The following is a 20,256-nucleotide window of genomic DNA, read 5'->3' as shown; positions in this document are numbered from 1 at the left end:
GCTTTAATGCGTCTTTTGGAGCAAAAATTAATGTAAGTCCTGGTTTTATATAATACCTGGTATATTATATTATATTATATTATATTATATTATATTATATTATATTATATTATATTATATTATATTATATTATATTACATTACATTACATTATATTATAAAAACCCGGTCTTATATGATAGTAAAATAAGATGAGGTCTTATATTACTTTTTGCTCCAAAAGACGCATTAGAGCTGATTGTCCGGCTAGGTCTTATTTTTGGGGAAACATAGTAGAAATACTCAACTGACATTATAGCTTGAGGAACACTAATATCATCTCATATTTTATTATTATTATTACTTTTTATGTCAAACTGCAGTGCTATGGGCAGGCATCGTGGACAGGGTCTCATGGTGCATCTCCAGGCCTTTCCCTTAACCAAGTCAGTGTAATTTTTATCTCTTTTATATTCGGAGATGTTATGTAAAGTTTCATTAAGTGCCTAATGTATATTTATTGAATACAGAGATGAATAACTATAGTAATAATTTGAAAACCATTGTTACTCTAATCTATTCCTTTTGTAAATACTGTTCTTTAATGGTCTCACTTTTTCATCTATAAAGTGGGAAATAATAACAACATATTATTAATCTATTTTGAGGAATATATAATATAGTGGGTATTAAGGTGCTATATAATATAGTGGGTATTAAGGTGCTTACACAGTGTTTAGCACTAACTAGCTCTAAATCTGTGTTGTTTTTTCCAGTCCCAAATCTGTTAATTGGCAAAATAATTAACAGACTTGGGGAAGATAAAGGATTTAACAAAGATTCTAGTTCTCTTTCAAAATATCAGAATTATTGAAAAAACATTCAATTGATTATTTTATTTATTTATTTATTTTTTGCTTCCTAGACTTTAGGAAATGAGAAGGAAAAAAAGAAATCTATACCCCTTTGCCATCTGTGAATCAATTATATGGTTATTGTGTAGAATTTAATTTGTAGTTAGTTAAATCTAAATATCTCCACTATAGAAGAAGTAGTAGTGGTAATTGTAGTGGTAATTGTAGTGGTAATCTTCCTGGATAAATTTGAATTAGTTGCACAAAAATAAATCAGCTGACACACCTACTAGGGTAGCTATAATAATAATAATAATAATAATAATAATAATAATAAAGAAAATAACAAGTGTTGGCAAGGTTGTGGAGAAATTGGAACCCTCTTTCATTGCTGGTTGAAATGGTATGGAAAAGTATGTTGGTTCCTCAAAAAGCTGAACAGAATTGACATATGATCCAGAAATTCTACTCATGTTGTGTACTCAAAAGAATTGAAAACAGGGACTTGAATACATACTTGTACATCAGTGTTCATTGCAACAGTGTTCACAATAGGCAAAATGTGAAAATATCCTGTGTTCATCCATAGATAGATGGATAAGGAAATATGATGTATTCATGAAATAGAATACTGTTCAGCCATAAAAAGGAATGATATATGCTCCAACATGGATGAACCTTGAAAACATTATGCTAAGTGAAATAAGCCAGACACAAAGAGACAATAATGTTGATTGAACTTATATTAAATGCTATAATGGTCAAATTTATAAAGACAGATAGTAGATTAGGGGTTACCAGAGGTTGGAGGGGAAGAAAGGATGGGAAGTTACTTCTTAATAGTTACAGAGTTTCTGTTTGGTGTGATGGAAACATTATGGAAATAGTAGTAATAGTTGCACAGCATTGCAAATGTAATTAATGTGCAGAATTATACATGTAGAATAGTAAATTTTATGGTATATGATTTTATGATAACATTTTTACGATACATATATAGATATTTATCCACAATTAAAAAATAATAAAGTAATATATCACAGACCATTGAATTATACACTCTAAATGGGTGAATTGCATGGTAACTGAATTATCTCTCACTGAAGTTGCTGAAAATCTGAAAATCTGTGAGGTGCTCTTTTGTTAGGACGAAGGAAGTCACTTTTCTGTCCCTATGATAGGCTGTGGGATAGACCATACTAACTCATATATTACTGTAAAATAGAATGCTCCTGTGATTGGCAGTTGCACAGCAAGACCATGTTCTATGTTGATAAGGTGAACTTGTGCACGTTGATATGCTATTATGCTATAAAAGGATCTAGGCTTCACCACTTGGTGAATTGCTCACTTATTTTGGGGAGGGGATAGCTGACCACTGAACTTTGGAGTCCTCCTTGTTAGAAAGACATTTGTCCTCCCACTTGTATCCTTGAGCTCATGTAAAATATTTGTACAGTTTGTTTTCAAGTTTGACAGTAAATCAAAAGAATGCGATCTAGAACCATACCAGCCATCTCTGAAATGATGTCTTACTCTAGTTCTAGTATTGTTTACTACATTTTGAACTTTTTTTTCCCTAATTTTTTTATTACTTTTCACCTTGAAAATAAGTGGGATAATCAACAACTGATGCTCCAACAATGAAAACTACATTGAGCCAGCTTAGCTTGGAGGTAGAGAAAAGTTATCCAGAAAAAGTAGAATTTAAATTGAAATGAAGGGTAAGTAGATATTAGCAAAGTGGAAATTGGATAAATATTATTACAAACAGAGAAAATCAAGGAAAGAAACCTTGGTTCAGAAATGATTTAGTATATCCCGGTAACAGATAAAACTGCTTTGACTTGAGCTGGTAGCAATTAAGAGTATTGTGTAGGCCATAGTAAGGGTTCTGGACTTTATTTTAAGTGGAAATGTGAAGACTAAAGATTTTAATCATGGGAAATAATATGATCATATTTTTGTTTGAAGAGCATCCATCTGGGTATTGTGTGGGAAAAAATGGATTGAAGAGAACAAGAGTGGGTAGAGACTAAGAGGAAATCGTAGCATTTTAGCAGGAGATGATAATGCTTTGGATTACTGTGGTGACAATGACATTAGAGATAATTAAATGATTCAATATATATTTAGGAAATAGAACTAGAAAGACTTGGAGACAAAATTGATACAGGAGCCAGGGGGAGAGGAAAGTGTCAAGAATAAATGAATCATAGATTTTGGGCCCAAACAATTGGGAAGATGTTGGCTCCATTTATCATGATAGAAAAATTGGGATAAAGAGTAGCAAGTTGAAGAGCTTACTTTTGGGACATGTTGAATTTGAGATGCCTACAAGAGAGTGGAGTTATGAAATTAGAAGAGGGGCCTGAGATGGAAGTATCATTTTGGAATATTGACATGTAGATATTAAAATCAAGAGATTAAATTAAATTGCCCAGTAAGGCAGAGAATAGTGAGAATTGATGCTCAGACCAAGCAGTTCCAATTTTCAGAGGTTGAGCATAGAAGGAACAACATTCAAAGAAATCCAAGAAGGGGCATACAGAGAAGTACGATGAAAAACAGGGGCCCTGCTGGAATGGAATTAAAGGAGAGAGAATATGGAATAAAGGAAGACTTGGCCAACCTCAAGTAGTATAAGAATTGAAGTTTCCACTGGATTTAGTAATGCAGAGGTCATTTTAAATCTTACGAATAGCAGTTTTGGTAGCACTGTGTGTGGGTAAAAGCAATACTGTATTTCATTGAGAAGGGAATGTAAGGTGGTTAAATGGTAATAGCCAAGTGTAAACACCCTTTTGAGGAAGTTTAGCAGAAAGGGTTCAAGAACCAGTATGTACTAGAGAGGTGTATAGAATCCATATACTGTCACCTACTATTTGACCATTGGCAAATAACTTAATATCTTTGATTTTGTACCCTAATAGGGATGATACTAACCAAAGATTGTTTATAACAATGCTTTGATACTTAGTAAGCATTTAATAAATGTAAGCTATGATTATCTTGGATCTAGATATTATAAGATCCTTGATATTCTAGAGATCTTCTCAACCACAAAACTAAACTTTATAGTCTTCAAAAAATTTCTAGTTAGGAACACCAAAGCCAGGACAGTCAGATAATGAAGACAGATAGAAGAAATTAAGGTCTGTTTATACTAATTTTAATGTCTTATTACTAGTATTTGGCTAAAAAGTGTTTCCAACTTCCCTTTCTCTATATCCAAATATTTTTACGTGTTTCCTACTATCCTACAATGTTTTATTGAAGAAATAAAATACAGTGTTTTTGTTACATGCATTGGTTTAAAATTATTGTGAAATGAAAAAAAATATTGTTTTTAACCAAAAAGACATTTATCTGGGGAACTATTATTCTAGATAACTTACAGACTATACATTATCTTCCTATTTTTACTGTATGCTGCACGTTGTCTGTATAATTTTATGGAAAGAATCTGTTTTGGCAGATGCTAAATCTCTAAATTAAAAATAATTTAGAATATTATGCATATCTAGTTACTTTTTATATTTCCTATTTATGTATATTTTATATGCCTTTTAAAAACTTGAGCTTTTCGTTTTCCTCCATTTCAACTGGCTTTTCTTGAGCTGTAATGCATCTTTTTTAAACAGGGATATTTCTCACACTTCAATTTAAAATGCTCAGTTCATTACTATGGACCCACCTAGTGTCGACTTTTCAAATTCATTTCCTTACTGTGTGCATATGCTTATGTTAAACAGCACATGAATCATATAATAAATGAAATGTTTAAATAATCTTAACATTTAAAGCTTATTTCAGAGTCTTAATGTTTTTGTTTCCTTTCTTATGGTAGGCATTGTATGCAAGGTAAACAATCTGAAAATAATTGACTATAGGTTAAACATGCCTCTGCTAGAAAGCATCTGACTGCTCTTTTCAGCATCATTCACTCAAGAGGAAAATATAATCACTGGTATGAAGAGTAGTATTATTGAAAGAGGTCATTTTACATAAGAATTTGTGTGATTTATTTTATGCACTGAAGTTACTTTTCTAAGTTTATAAACAATACCTTATTGATTGTAATAATTGCTAATGTTATATTACACTTCACAGTTCAGAAAGCATTTTTCATGTATATTGTCATATTAAATATTTATATCATCTTTGCAACATAGGTATTGCTATCATTTCCAATTTACAAATAAGGCAACTGAGGATCAGAGAAGTATTAGCAGAATTACGACTTGAACCTAGATTTTCTCACTTCACATAATAAATGTTTGTGTTTATTCACTATATTACATTGCTTCTGAGAGTTTGGTATATAACTCAATACATATCTATTATCACTAACTATGTACTCAGTATGCATGTTACATCAAATTTGGACTGGCTATCATGTACATAAAGTGTCAATGTTCAGAAACTGACCTATATGCAAATAAATTAATAAGATTTAATTAACTTTACTGGGCAATCCAATATATTTTTCTTCATTGCATTTCTATAATCTCACTTCTGGTCAAGTATAATATTTCATTTAAATCAATGTAATTTTAATATGTTTATTTTCAACATATATAATACATTGAAATATAAAACTTATTACTTCAGTGTTTATGACAATCACTGCCCCAAATTTCCTGCCTTTCAGTTTCAGCATATATAGAAACAAACTTGTTATTTTTCCTTGTCTGGGAGGGAAAAAAGTCCAGTAAAGGCCATGTACCTGGCTTTTTTTATTTATTTATTTGATATTGGGTTTCCCTCAGAAATGTAGAGGAAGAAATGGAGGGGAGAGGGAGAGGAAACAAGGTGCTGGATTCCCATTGCTTCTTCCCCTACACCATTACCTCTCAACTCAGAAGACTATGCAAAAGGACATTTGTGCTGCTTTTTTGGAATCTTGAGTAAAAAGCAAACTAATCTGCATCAAATAATGGACAACACAAAACTTCAAAGGTTGAATATCACTGTGGTCTGACAGTTGGTCTCAAGGTGCTACAGAGCCAGTTGTAAGAATGCAAACATTTGTCATTTAGGTCTGCACATCTGCTGAGTGGTTGTGGTTGTTACACGCAGAGTATCACAAGGGGATCCTAAGCCCCTATGTGGGGGGGGTCAGTCCACAATTTGTGCAGGAAGTTATACAGTGCTGGCGTGTTTTACTTCTGGTCTTTTTGCCTGAGGTCACCACTACCACCACCACCTAGCTGTGGTGGCTGGTGTTTTCAAGGCAGGATCTGACAATGGTCCAACAAACTATGGCCGCCAGACTTGAACCGTAAGTCTGACCAGTAAAACGAAAGGGCCATTTGATAGGCAGGTAAGCCTTCGCCTCAAACATGGCGGTACACAACATCTGAGACTAATTGGACGCTGGCCATTCTTAGTGTTCAGGCCACTGTGAATGCCAGTGACCCCCAGTCTTGTATATTGGGTGTGACAAGTTGCATGGGCACCATAAGAAGGGCAGTTAACAGACAGTGCAGCCACGGAGAAAGTCCTGTCCCATGGTAGATGATATAGTGCTCAGGGCACATCGTGGAAGCGGTTACGCACACCAGGCTCATCCCCTAACGGCCCTGCCTGCCCAGAGGCTGCTGGGAACTGGCCACCAGCCACCAGCCTGCTTCTCCCTGGTCCTGGTCTACTCCCTGGCCGAGGTCAGCACCTCTAATGGCTGCTTCTTCAAGTTTAGTTTTTTGCAAGCACAGCCTACCAGCCTTCTGTTGGGTGGGCCAAACTTAGTGGAGTATGTAAACATGCTTTTAATTTTATTGATATACAGATGCCTATATATGTGTATTTATATGTACGAACATACATTTGTATTTAAAATAATCAAATAAAGCCTTTTTGCTCTATTTGAGGTGCTTGAAGCATTTGGAAAAACCCTGAGGTGTTTTGTATTGGGCTACATGGTATATTACATATCTAAATACATACATACATATATATACACATACATATATATGTATGTATGTGTGTGTGTGTGTGTGTGTGTGTGTGTGTATATATATATATATATATATATATATATATATATATGTATATAAACACTTAGGGAAGCATTCATTGCTATCTTGGACTTTACACATGAAAATAATTAACAATCTTCTCTAGGAGTATATTATGTTAGCTTCCTTTTCAAGGTTGGCCTAGAAGGAGATGTGAAAATATTATAGTCTCCTGGATATCCTGTATTGGAACCCCTATGCTAACAGGACAGTATGGGTCTTTAAAGAAAGCATATAATACTTAGTAACTTAGATAGGTCTTTTCTGCCTCAGGATCCGTTGCAATGTAAATAAAGGGCATAATAAATGAGTGTTTCTGAGGAACACATGTGAATGGTAGGAAATAATTACATTCATATAGTATATTGGAATAGTGAAAAAATAATAGATTTTGAAAAGAGGGGCAAACATAAAATAAGGCATTTTACAGTACATGTTATAAAAGATTTATAAGTATCTAGTTTACATTCTTTTAGTATTCCAATAGTAATTTCCCATAATATATCTTAATTTGCTTTTGCAGATATTTAGAATTATTTTGGTGTGATGCTTTTCTAACTATGCTTTGAAGAGAGAGGGGTTTAATGGAATACTCTGTCAACACCCACCACACAAACTCATCCTTATTCTTTAGTTTAATATTTCAGTTCTCCTCAAGTTTTGTTTTTGTTTTTGAGAAAGTGTTCCAAGGCTAAAAAGTTTGAATTTTTAGCTTTAAATTTTTATTAAGCAGTTATAACTAGTGTATTAGTAGCCTGGTTTTATTTGCAGAATGCTTATTTAAATACTGTACACTTCAAATGCAAAAAAAGTCCCTGAATAAAATTTATAGTCTTCCAACTTTTTGTACTTCATTCCTCCATGGATGTATACATGCTAGACTCAGGATATAGTCAGTTGTAGCCCTGTTGAGCATATCTCTGAAAGCTTTTTGCAGTCAGGTCATTACATTAACCAGTCTAATTCTCCCTGATACTGAATTTTGCTTGTCTATGAATATGTCAGATTCAGGGATCAAGGACAATGCCTTGAATTCTGCATCTGCTTTTATAAATTCTTTAACCGTAGGTATGTAGACAGAACTGCATGTGTATGACCGAAAAGCATGATTATATGCATTCGACAGGAAGTACAGAAAAATAGAAATGAGATTAATTTATTATTTTTGAACTAATAGAACATAAATGGTATCTCATTTGCATTTTTCATAGCTAGTCTTAGGCTCAGGCAGCATTTCCTATTTTCTCCTTACTCAACATGACAATAGGACAGCCTCCTTTTTGTTTAATTGGCTTAAGAATTTATTTAAATATGTTTTAATTTAGAGGAGGTTATTTGCCCTTTTTTGTACTTATATGCATCCAGTAGAATGTCCTTTAGTAATAGTGTAGCTTCCTTTTAAAAGAAGTTGCTTGCTTTCCTTAAACTAAAATAGAGTGGTGATCTTTAACATATGTGCTCGTATTTATCGTTCCCCTGCCATACTTTCGGAATATCAGAATGATAAGAGGAAATCATTAGATTCTCTCCATTTAATTTAACAGTTTTAATGGTACAGGATCATTATTGCATTTTCTTTTAGTGAATTGTGGGTTGTATTTTCAGTGAATCAAACTGTTCAGGTTGCTCATGAGGTTCAGCCCTTGGCATAATGTCACTAATGATTTCTACAGGACCTTGAAATAAAGCAACAGGAAAATCTATCAACAAAGAGATATAAATGGAATATTTTTAGATCAAAAATAAGATTACAATCTTTGTACTGGAAGGAAAGGACAACAGTGAGCAATTGCATACTTGATCACTTTAAATGCAATCAAAAATGGCAGTGACTGCCTAATTGCTAAAATTGCATCTGGACACATGGAAAAATGCAACGGCAGTTGTATTTGACAGGGATTATTGCCATTATGAAATTAATAAAGAAGTCCATTAAGTTATGGAAACAGTGGCTAGTTCATTATGTTTTTCTCAAAAACTTTAGACATGTTTTGATTTCAACATTTTCACTGGTGTCTTTTTCCTAGAGTATTCTTTCAGGTGATGCTTTTCTGTTTCTCGTGAATTTCCTAATATGGAGACCCTATGTTCTTTCTCCAGTTTTTTTCTGTGGAAGGTTGGGGAGAAGGCTGTAGAATTGATGGTTTCATTTGCCAGAGATGAACTCTATTCTCCTGGGATTTTGAGAGTATCTCTCACTGGTGACTAATTGTCCAGATCAATGGCTTTTTAAATAGACCTCTTTTAAAAATTTGTCATTATGTTATTTGTCCTTTCTTGAAACTTTTAACGTTTTTAGTTTAGTGGTTTTTACTCACCTTATAAAATAGCCTTTCATACTTACAAAATAAAATCAATTTTTTTCTGTGACATTTTTATACAATTCAGTGGAATATTTCCATTTCTAAGTTGGAAACCTCTGCATATATGTTCTGCCATTTTATCATATTCAATGTAACATCACTTTTCCCACAAAAGAATCCCAAATTCCCAACTTCTGTTAATACCACTCTGTTGAACTTTAACACTCCACCACATGTTGTTTGTCTTTTACATTCAATCCTACTCTAGGGAAGGTGGTTTTGAGGAAGTAATCTATAAACCTAGATGTAAAGGTGATAATGGAGTAGGGGAGCGTGCTCCAATCTTGGGAAACCAATTGTGCAATGGCCTTGTGATACTAGTACACACAAACTTTGGGTCCTCAGTTCTCGGATTTTTGCTTCAGATAGAGAATGCCACGGGTATTAAGAACTTGAAATGGTTGATCTGGGGGATACAATAATGAACAAGAGCCATCTGTCTTTATAGAGCTTAGAGCTAAGTAGTAGGAACTTAAGTTATACTTGGTGTGATGGGAGTCCCAAAAAGGATAACAGGTGAGGGATCAAGATAAGATTCCAGTAGGGTCTGATGTTTCAACAAATCTTAAAGGATATGTAGAAAGTAGCTTGACAAATTGGGATAAGGGAGTGTGGAAGATATTCCAGGAAAAAAAATATACATTTCACGCAAAATCACTGAAGGAGGAAATAATAGGCTGCTTGCCTGCAGCTATACCTGTCTGTTGGAGCTGGAGCATGAAGTTCATGGCATATAGGGAGAGAGAAGGCTGGATAAGGAGACGATGACAGAATATGAAGAGTCACATGATTTATAATAAGGCTGTTACCTCTCAATCTTGAGTTCGTATACAAGACTCTTGTGAAGCAAAAAATTCTATACTCCAAGAATATATTCACTGGGGTCTTTAATTTCAATTAAAGAAACATTCTAGAAACTAAAATTATATTCTATGAAAATATCTGTATCTGTAAATTGAAGATTATCATTAAAAATGGGAATTTGGTTTTTCTAACAGGTAAAATATTTTTTAATAATAAATAATTAAACATTAATCACCAGCCCCTGAAAATATGTCTGTGTGGGGTCTGCTGATCTGAATTTGAGAACTATTGTGTATAGTAGATGGGCAACCATTGGAGGGATTTTAATTAGATGTGTATTTAAATAATTTAGTTTATGTATCTTTAACATAAGCAATGGACTCACATTCAAAATTGAATGTTCCGTGTTTCTTTTCATTTGAGGATCCAGGCTGGTAGAATAGTCTCTATATGAGTTATGCTATTTTCATGGTGAAAGGCAGAAACAAGATAAGGTGACTTAGCTAAATCAAACATTCACACAGAAAGCTCCACGTTCCACTGGCCAAAGCAAGTCACATGTCTAAGATAAAGTCAACGGGATAGGAAGTAAACTCTATCAGTAAGGAAGTATAGCAAGGAAGAGAATACATTACTTATAAATAAATAATATAGTTTAACATCAAATGTTAAAATATTGATTTTTTGCCGAGCTGAGAGGTTGTAAAATGGTTATCACATTGTAGTTTTAAGTTGCATTTTCATTAAACGATGTTGAGCATCCTTTGTTTAAGAACCATTTCTCTTTTCTTTGAACCAGTTATATTATTTGCCTGCTTTACTATTGGATTATCTTTCTTCTCATTGATTTCAAAGAGCTCTTTTCATATCATGGAGTCTAGCTCTTTCCTTTGATATGGTTTGCATATGTTTCTCAACTGTCTTTTGATTTGTTTACAGTACCTTTTGTCATTCAGAAGTTTTTAGTGTTCATATGGTTGGATTTATTAAGAATAGTGTGGTCCACCTATAAAGACTGAATAAATCTGAAAATTGGTCCACAAACCAGGAAGGACATACACATACTTCTATATTTTTAAATATGTGTATAGGATGCTGACATATCTTACAAATGCTTGTGATATTTTAGTCTATGATTTGACTTTAAGCAAGTTTTAAAAATAAATGTTTCCAGTTACAGGCCCATGATTTGTTCAGTCGATTAATATTTAGGTGTTTTTAAATACTAATATACCATTTAATACCTAAATAGTTCCCCAACTTAAGGGGAATTTACAAATATTGTTTTACTTTTTTTTTCCATTTTATGAGAGTATGCAGTATAAAAATTAAATTTTTATATATATATATATATATATATATATATATATATATATATATATGGTCTACTATACAAGTATAAAGATTCTATACATATTTATTGAGTAATTGAATTAATACATTTTTTGGTAAAGTTTGTTTTCTTGCATTTTCATCCTGTGCATAGCCTAACTGAATTGATATCTATATTATGGCAGTAAGTAATCTTTCTTAACAATAATGTGTAAAAAATGCTACTTGGCAGGGGTTCTATAGAGTGTTCACAAAATTCATTTTAAATCTAGGTTTTCTTAAACATAATTTGCCTGTCAGTATTTCTAACATTTCAACTTTTATTTTGTGTTTGACTTTCTCATTTGATGTTTTGAAATTCTGGATAAAGGCAGAGCCCCCATGTATTTATTTTCCCCCACATGGCAGTCACTGCCATGTTCAGTGTAGTAACAAACAACTTTTAATTCTCCCATCGACTTAGGTAAAGCTAATAAATGTAGTTGTACTTATTAGAGAAAATGAAAGATGTGACTTGAAAATTCAAGCACAAAACATTTTTAGATTCACAAATAGATGAATTCCGTTATAAAATTAGTTCTTTTGAAAACATGGTCATTTTTTTCTGTGACCAATTGGTCATTTTAACTGAATTAAATTTAGCCAAATTAACATTAATTAATAAAAGATTTATGTTTCTCATCGTCTTGTATTGATGTGTGAATGTTATGACATACTTTAAAGGGTTAAAATAAACTATAGGGACTAGTCTTCCAAATTTTAAAAAGGATATATAGCAGAGATAAGAGTGAGAAGGGTAAGACATTTTATTTTGGAAATTATAAACTGATTTATCAAAGAAGAGATTATAGAGCCAGAATTTGAGAGTCGAGAGGGACCTTAAAACTCATCTTCCCTGAGATGTGAAATACTTAAGGAATACCACACTACTAGTAAGGAAGGAATAGAGACTCTTACGGTACAGACCTCCTAACTTCCAGGTTAGCCATAATTCATTCTGTGCTGTTCTAGATATAAGTAGATTATACATTGGTAAGGGGTAACATTTTCATTTCCTATGAATAGGATTTGTCATTTATTTAGTATGCTATCAAAGGAGAAAATAGAGAATAGACAAGTGTCATCGACTTAAAAGTGAAGTGAAATGTTCAAACGTTTTCATACTTGACTCAGTTTTAGCTCTTATTTCTGCTCTAATTAGTGTGAAGAAATATAATACATACGACATCTACAGTGGAAAAACTTCTCTGAAAGGTGTGTAGTAAAATATTTTGCAGAAATAATCTAATAAGTAAGAACCAAAACCATGTTGTAGCAATATTGTTATGCTACTACTTCTCACTTTGCTGCTGCCTCTTTTAAAATGTCAGTGCAGTGTGTTCCCTGAACTTCTTTCCAGGTTGAGAAATTACAATACAGACAGTTTGGTAGCCAGGAGCACTGTTTAAAGGTATGGTCCCATTTGAATGGCTTCTCTTCTCGTGGATAATATGGATTTTTTTCTCAGTAGGTGTCTGATTTTTACCACCAGAATGATTAGTTCATGTCTTTATCATCCTCATGAACTGACAATCATTAGACATCACTACTTATCACAAGGAGAGATGATTGTGTAACAAGTAAAAATAATAAAAGTATAAGCTCAGTTGGTATTATCTTCCTAATAGATACACTTTGCCTGAAACAGTTATTTCTGTAAGATAGAAATTTCATTGCAAAGTACTTACATGGGGACAAGAAAAATAGGTATTTTACCTAGGATTCCAAAAATTGCAATTATAATAGGACAATATTTAGGATTTTTAGAAAACTTTTATTTATTTTAAGTGTGTTTTTCCAGGACATATCAGCTCCAAGTCAAGTAGTTGTTTCAATCTAGTTGTGGAGGGTGCAGCTCACAGTGGCCCATGTGGGGATCGAACCAGCAACCTTGTTAATAGCACCGCGCTCTAACCAACTGAACTAACCTGCCGCTCCAGGAATTATTTTTTAAAAGAGAGCCAAGTTATATGATTTCTACTAATTCTTATCTTTATTATCACCACAAATAGGATACAGATACTGTTGTTTTAACTCTTTTTAATGTTGTATAAAATTCATCCTTTATATCAAGTTATTTGTGAGCATGGGACATTCATCACTCAATCTAACTTTGTCTAAAGTTTGGACATGCACTCAGCTTTAAAGCATTCTTATTAAGCACTTTCCTGTGCACTGATATTTAATTGCTATTAGTCTATGTCTGAAATAAATTGTCATTTGGTGCCTTTTGAGAACTTTGGAGGAAAGATGTCATAACTTTGGTGTTGCCCATCTCTGCACTTACTAGTTTTGGACCTTGGACAAATTAATTTTCTTTTTGTAAGCCACAGTTACCTCATTTTTCAGTTGGGATAATACAACTACGTATCTCATATTGTTGTTTTAAATATTAAATGAGATAATTTTATTTTACATGTGTCACAGTGACTTATAGAAAGTTCTCAAAAAATAAAATCTATCATTTTTAAATTTCTTCAAATTATTCTGAAAGAGATCAAGAGCCTGGTGTCAAACAGTGGTAGCTATTACTGGGAACGGCATCATCTCTGACAGAAGTATGAGTCAATAGTTTCTAACAGGAATTCTTATTATGTTCTTGAAGAACACTAGTTGGTCAAACATGTAATCTGGGGACAATTCATATTAATGTTCTGACTAACCAACTGACAATACCATAAGTAGGCTATCATTGCCAATTCCCTGGAAGAAATGTGTTATGGAGAACTGAATTTTAGGTCTTTAAAAAAGAAGACAAACTGTTGAATTCTTAGGTGTTTTTCTGAAGAGGTCCAATTGCAAGAATTTAGTCTACTCTAAAAATTTTAAGCTGCACATAATAGTTCATCATTCATTTGGTATGTGGCTCCAAGATATATACATTGGTTGGAAGTTCCACTTTTTGAAAGAGGGAGGGTTCTTTTTAAATATTTTTGTGACAAAGTAAATAACAGTGAGTAGGAAAATATTAGGTGAATATTTTCCTAATGCCTCTTGTGTCAGGTTAATTTCAATACAATGTTGGTTGTGTCTGACATTGATTTGCTTTAAATTCATTGTGATTATAACACTAAAAGTTTTATTTCTCAAAAATAGCCTTCCAAGTTCCATAAAACGTGAAAACTGAAACTTGGTAGGAACATATATCAAATATTAAGGTGTAATCTGTACCTATGACTACGTATTTCAATTTCAGTTATTAAAATAGATGTTAATAGTTCTAAAAATACAGGATCAAAAATACTTCCTTTTAAAAGGAGGAGAGAAATATTAGAAATATTCGCTTGAAACACTGCCTGTAAGGAGTTAAATTTGGAAATAATTTGTCTGTGATTTTAAAAGTTCTTGATACTCTCTTTGAGAATTTTCCAGCAGCATTCACTAGCGTATCTTACATTTCCTTAGCTTGTGTGAGTCTCCTTTTTATATTTGCAATGGAAACAACATGAGCTAAAAAGCACACTTTTTCAGGTTCATTCCATTTTCCATAATACTGCTGCAGCAGTGTCAAAGAGACTCATTAAATGAAAAATTGTATTTTATGGTTTTCTATTGTAGTTTGTGCTCTGGTCTTCTCTGAAGATATATTTATGTTTGTATATCTATGTTTGTAGATCATTTTTATATTTCCCATCAGTTTAATTACTGTTCAATTAAGTTCGTGTCATTGCTTTTTGTTCATTTGCTTATTTATTTTGGTTTTAACTTTTAATGTATTTGCCTTAGAGGGCTTGGATATGAAATAATTAATCTGAGTTTTGGTCATATATATATTTAATTAGATTTGTTACAAATTTTTCTTGAATTCTTCTTTTAAAGTCATTCCCACTTAACATATTGGTAAGAATTTAATAGATGTTCAGTGAATACTAAAGTGCGTCTCAATCTACATATTATTATGAAACCTTCTGGAGACCTACTTATAATAGTATAGCAAAATCACATTCAGATGTTAATTTCTATGTAGAGAATACCAGATACATAACCAATTGATTATGGTTAAACTTTTCATGTAATTGATAAAGAATATTGTAGTCCTTAACATATTTAATATTTAGACATTTATCATCTAATGTAAAATGAAAAGATTTAGTAATTTACTATTAAACATTGGATTGACTGGATCAATTCAATCATTTAATGAAATTACCAATGACAGGATTTGATAACAATTTGGAGCTGCTTTCTCTTTTGCTGGCATTCTAAATCTTGCAGAAATTTTAATTTGCAATATAGAATTCAAATGAAAGAAAACTTTTATGGCCTAGTGAGGTACATTTAAAAATATTTATTTCATTCAGCCATCAGATACAGTACTAACTTATCGCCAATGAGATTATATCAAGTTTGATTTCATTACCAATTATTTAAAAGCCTTTTAGATCACTTAAAAGGTGAGTACCATCTTGGGATTTTCAGTCAGCTATAAATTCTGGAGTTTTATTTTATTCTGTATTATGGTGTCACAAGTGAAATAAGATCCAGCTTCGTGTAACAAATGCGCCACTAACCAGTTGTATGACTTTAAATTCCTTTTCACCAAGTTTAAATACTGGAAAACTTAGGGATGTCCTCATACATGCCCCCTCTTTTCTATGCTGTATGTGATTCATGAGCTAATCCACGTCAACAAAATTCCTTATGAGCTTGGGGGTTCCATTTGTTCAAAATATCATTATTAGAATGATCATTATTATATTTGGCAAATTTTCTGTCTAGTTCCTAGTCTATTTCAATTCATTCAGCAGGGATGATTGTGCAAGAAATAATTTGTTTTTGAATGGCTACAGGAACATTTCTAGAAATATGTTGAGATCTTAAACTGACTTCCAAACCATTTAACATGTTCCTATACATTCTTTGTGTTTATTTGGCATATGTATACTTATACATGCATATATTAAATGTCTACAAAACAAAACCAAAGACAAGGAAGATTCTGATATGAGCATCTTTCCTTTATATTGTAGTTGGCCTCAAACAATCATACTCTCTTTCCTACCTGCACTGCTGACCTTCTGGATTAGAGTTGCACAGAACAACCAGAGGTAGTAGCTGTAGCAAGACAGCAGCTGGGACCATACGGATCTCAGCATCCTGCCTTATGGCCATTATCTTTGTTTCTATCTTTATGCTGCCACTATGTCTCCTTCTTGTGCTCTTCCCTGCATTCTCTCCTCGCTGCCTCCTCCTCTTCCTGACTCCAGCTCCCATTGCTCCCTGTAACTTACCCTCCCACCTTCTTCATTTTACTCTATACAATCGGAAACAAGATTCTCTAATTAGGAAAATTTTTTAAAAACTATTTTTTAAATTGTATGTAGCCATGCAGCTACCATTCCCTAATTTCCACAGCTACTGTTAACAATAGAAAAAAGAAATTTTTTGGTATACTTTATCAATTAGAGTTTATCAAATAGTAGGTCTCATAAGGGCTGAAAATAGATATTTAAAATAAATGCAACAATTTTCTCGTTTTTCTATATAAGAGTGGGTTGTTGCTGTAATAAAAAAATAATTTGAGGCTAACGACAAGAAAGAATAGTGAGTAATATCCTTCCCCCTTCCTCAACTGCTGAAAATGAAAATCATGTCAGCATCAAGTCATTTTTGCCACATCCCTTGTTAACAGCTTTTTCAGGGTGGGTCATAATTCTGTGTTTTGTTAGTGCCTTAACTCCATAGTGACATGCTTAAATCGTATTCCACATTGATTTTCTAGTATATATATTACGTTTATTTTTAGGATACCCTGTGAATGATGGATCTCATTATTAAGTTATTATCAACTTTATAAAAAACTATAAGCTTTGAATGAAGACTGCATTTATTCATATGAGAAGGTTAATAATTGATTTTGCTATTTAGAATATGTATATAGTGTCACATTGTGTATGTCTAAGAAAGTAAACTTACTGTCTGCCTGTCGCCAGGAAAAAAAAAAAGTGGGACCTAATCAAACTGCTGTGGGGTCAACCCTTGTGGTTTTAAAGGCCCTTAATGTTGTCCAGCTGCAAAATAAAAGGAATTGGGAGGGGAAGTTGGAAGGAGTGGAGGGGGTTGGGGGGGAATGTGTGGAAAAGAACAGGGAGTCTGGCTTTTATTTTTTTTTTTTTAAAGTGAGTTCAGTGCCAGCCTGGACATTGGCTGTGCAGACTATTGAGCCATTGTCTGCTCCATTTCCAGAATAGCCCCCAGTTAATCACTTCGGCTTTGAAGGGAATTTCCTCGTGGAATTCTCCACAGAAAATCTAATCAACTGACCTGCCCTCTCAACAATGGAAGGCTTTTTTTTCTCTCTTTCCCTTATTGGGGCGGGCTCTGTAATGTAGCCTTTTGTGCAGAATGAACCCTCCCAGTAGGAGAGGAGAGCGTGTGTGAGTGACTGAGTGTGTGTGTGTGTGTGTGTGTGTGTGAAGAATGCACACTATCTCATGTTGGTGAGTGTATGCTTACTCCCTGACCAGATGCTGCGGTGCACGGGGCAGCCACCATCTCTGCATGCATGTCTGTGTAAGTGTCTGTGTGTGTGTGTGTGTGTATGTGCCTCTGTCATTTCATGTCAAAGGTGCATTACCTGATTACCTTCCTCGCCTGCCAGATTTTTATCTAGATAATTGAAACTGCTATGGAGGCTGTGCCTTGCCAGCCAGCTTAGGATCTGTAAAGCCATAGTTTGTCCACCTTGTTATCTGTGGCTGCCTGTGCAGAGGAAATTAAAGCGATCCAGAGCCAGGGGAGCGCTTCCTACCCCTGACCTCCCCAGCAATCCCTAACAGGACAGTTTCTTAGTACCATCTTTTTGTTTTCGTTTTTCGGTTGGGTTTGCATTTTTGTTCCCTCATGTGTGTGTTATTTTGGCATGTGAATACCTATTCCCCTCCACATCGCACATCGTGTTTTATGGAGTTTGGAGCTGAGGAAACTTTGGTTGGGTTGCCAGGACGTTCGCACCACTTTGTGGAAAGCACGAGCTAACAGTGAGACCGACAGAGTGAGTGACAAGTTGTTTACAGGTTTCCTTGAAGGGGCCTCTGCTATATTTCAATCTGTCAAAGTTGCTTTTCTTCCCTCAGAACAATGCCTGATTGTTGTGTGTGAGAGCGTGTGTGTGTGTGTGTGTGTGTTTCCGTGTGCGCACGGAGAGCCTAGAAAGGGGTGAGAAGCAATCACAATTCTTTGTGTATAAATGCTATTACTATCATTTTTTCTTAATTAGTTAATAATGCAGTTTAATTGGGGTGCTGTTAGTATATATGTATTTTTTAATCAGCAGTAAATGCATTTAAAAAAATCACACTGGTGTGTGTGTGTGTGTGTGTGTGTGTGTGTGTGTGTGTGTGACTTTTATTATTTAGAGGAGAGAGAGTATGGGAGATGTGTTAAATGAGTTGACTTCTCACATTCGGTGGTGTCTAGAAGAGAGAGTTAAAAGGAAAGGACAGGCACCCTGAGGTTGTCTAGTGCGGTGCAGCCTGAGCTAACGTGTGGCTCCGTGGAGGGGGGAGCGGCCAGACCCCGCTGCTGGAAGTGCGCTACCCCTTTAAGAGACTGGTCAAGGAGTCCTAGGAGAGGGAGGGGGGAGAGGGGGAGAGAGATTGAGAGATTGAGAGAGAGAGAGAGAGAGAGAGAGAGAGAGAGAGAGAGAGAGAGAGAGAGAGATTGAGAGGGGGGGGAGAGAGAGAGAGAGAGAGAGAGAGAGAGAGAGAGAGAGAGAGAGAGAGAGAGAGAGAGAGAAAATCAATTGGTTTAGAAGGTTTGGACTCACTTGACAGGTTCAGTTGGAGACGATCATAGGTGGCTGCTGTGACAAAGGGAAATTGTGCTTTTCCAGCATGCTTACTGACCCTGATTTACCTCAGGAGTTTGAAAGGTGAGTGCAGTTTTTTCCCCCTAATATATTGAAGTACAACTCTCCCATTTTACAGTGGTCTCTGAATCAATTGGAAGATGCTCCCCTGTTTGTTAGAAAAGCTTTTAGATAGTGTTTTCTGCAGTCTTGTTTTTTTTGTGGTGATTGTCGGCACCAAATTGAACTGATTTGTAAAGTCTCCGAGATTTCTGCTAATGTTTTTAGGTTGTGTCCTATAACAGGAAATTAAATGAACATTAAGCATCTCTCTGTCCTCCACTCGCTGCTTTTCTCTTTCTCATTCACTTTCTTACTTTCTTTCTTCATTGATATTTTTCTTTCCTTCTACACCTTTTTAAATGCTTTTGTGCAGAGTGTTAACCATTTTCAACATCTCTGTCTGGTAATTTCTGGGGTGACAGAAGGTTTTAGTGCTGGTTAAAACGGAGGCTATAAGTTCCTATTTGATCCTTCCGTAAAACTTTGGAAGCTACTCAGTAAAGCACATGACCTTTTGTTGATATAAGAGAGCAGATTTTTTTTTAAAGCATATTTAACATTACAGAAATCTATTAGTATATTACTTTTGAAATGTCAAAAAAAGGAAAATGGGGATGATCCCTTTCTAAGTTTTAGTGGCCACTTTTTTGCACTAGCTGTCTTAAACTAAATTTTGGCTTACTGTAATTTCCCCTTTTGCTGTGAGGAGAATAAGTGTATTTCTAATTAATTAGGTCCTATTTGGAGAAATATGTGCAATATCCCTCCATTTGATGTTGTTTCAAGTAAAGCAGGGCTTTGAAAGAATTTTAGCCCTTAGTGTTCCTATAAGTACACATTGCAATTTTTAAATTTGAGTTCTTATCCCAGCATAAGTTCATTTTTTTGAACTATAAATAGAATTTTGTTTGCCATTAAAAAGAATTCAAACTTTGTATTCTGTGTGGTGAATTTTTTTTTGAAAAAGCCAAAAAAAGCCAGGATGCATGATACCCAGGCTTTTTTTCATTTTCA

The 20,256-nt window shown here is 34.2% G+C and overlaps 1 protein-coding gene across 18 annotated transcripts in view; it reads left to right on the top strand.

The window, feature by feature from the left end:
• Window positions 1-20,256, top strand: part of SOX5 (SRY-box transcription factor 5) — a 946,176-nt gene that overhangs the window by 536,735 nt on the left and 389,185 nt on the right. For 2 of the 18 annotated variants that reach the window (XM_088798423.1, XM_088798403.1), the window contains exon 1: window positions 19,087-19,263. The exons of 14 other annotated variants lie outside the window; for them this stretch is intronic. In XM_088798423.1, coding sequence (XP_088654549.1) covers window positions 19,226-19,263 — 38 coding nt within the window. In that variant the 5' untranslated portion in view covers window positions 19,087-19,225. Of the gene's footprint in view, window positions 1-19,023; window positions 19,264-20,256 lie in introns of those variants that run through there. 2 more of the 18 variants (XM_088798428.1, XM_088798404.1) reach the window with 2 other exon arrangements.

The sequence above is a fragment of the Rhinolophus sinicus genome, chromosome 1 (assembly GCF_057876585.1).
Source record: "Rhinolophus sinicus isolate RSI-liver-muscle chromosome 1, RSI-T2T, whole genome shotgun sequence".
Classification (NCBI taxonomy): Eukaryota; Metazoa; Chordata; class Mammalia; order Chiroptera; family Rhinolophidae; genus Rhinolophus; species Rhinolophus sinicus.
This window is presented reverse-complemented; position numbering and strand designations above follow the sequence as displayed.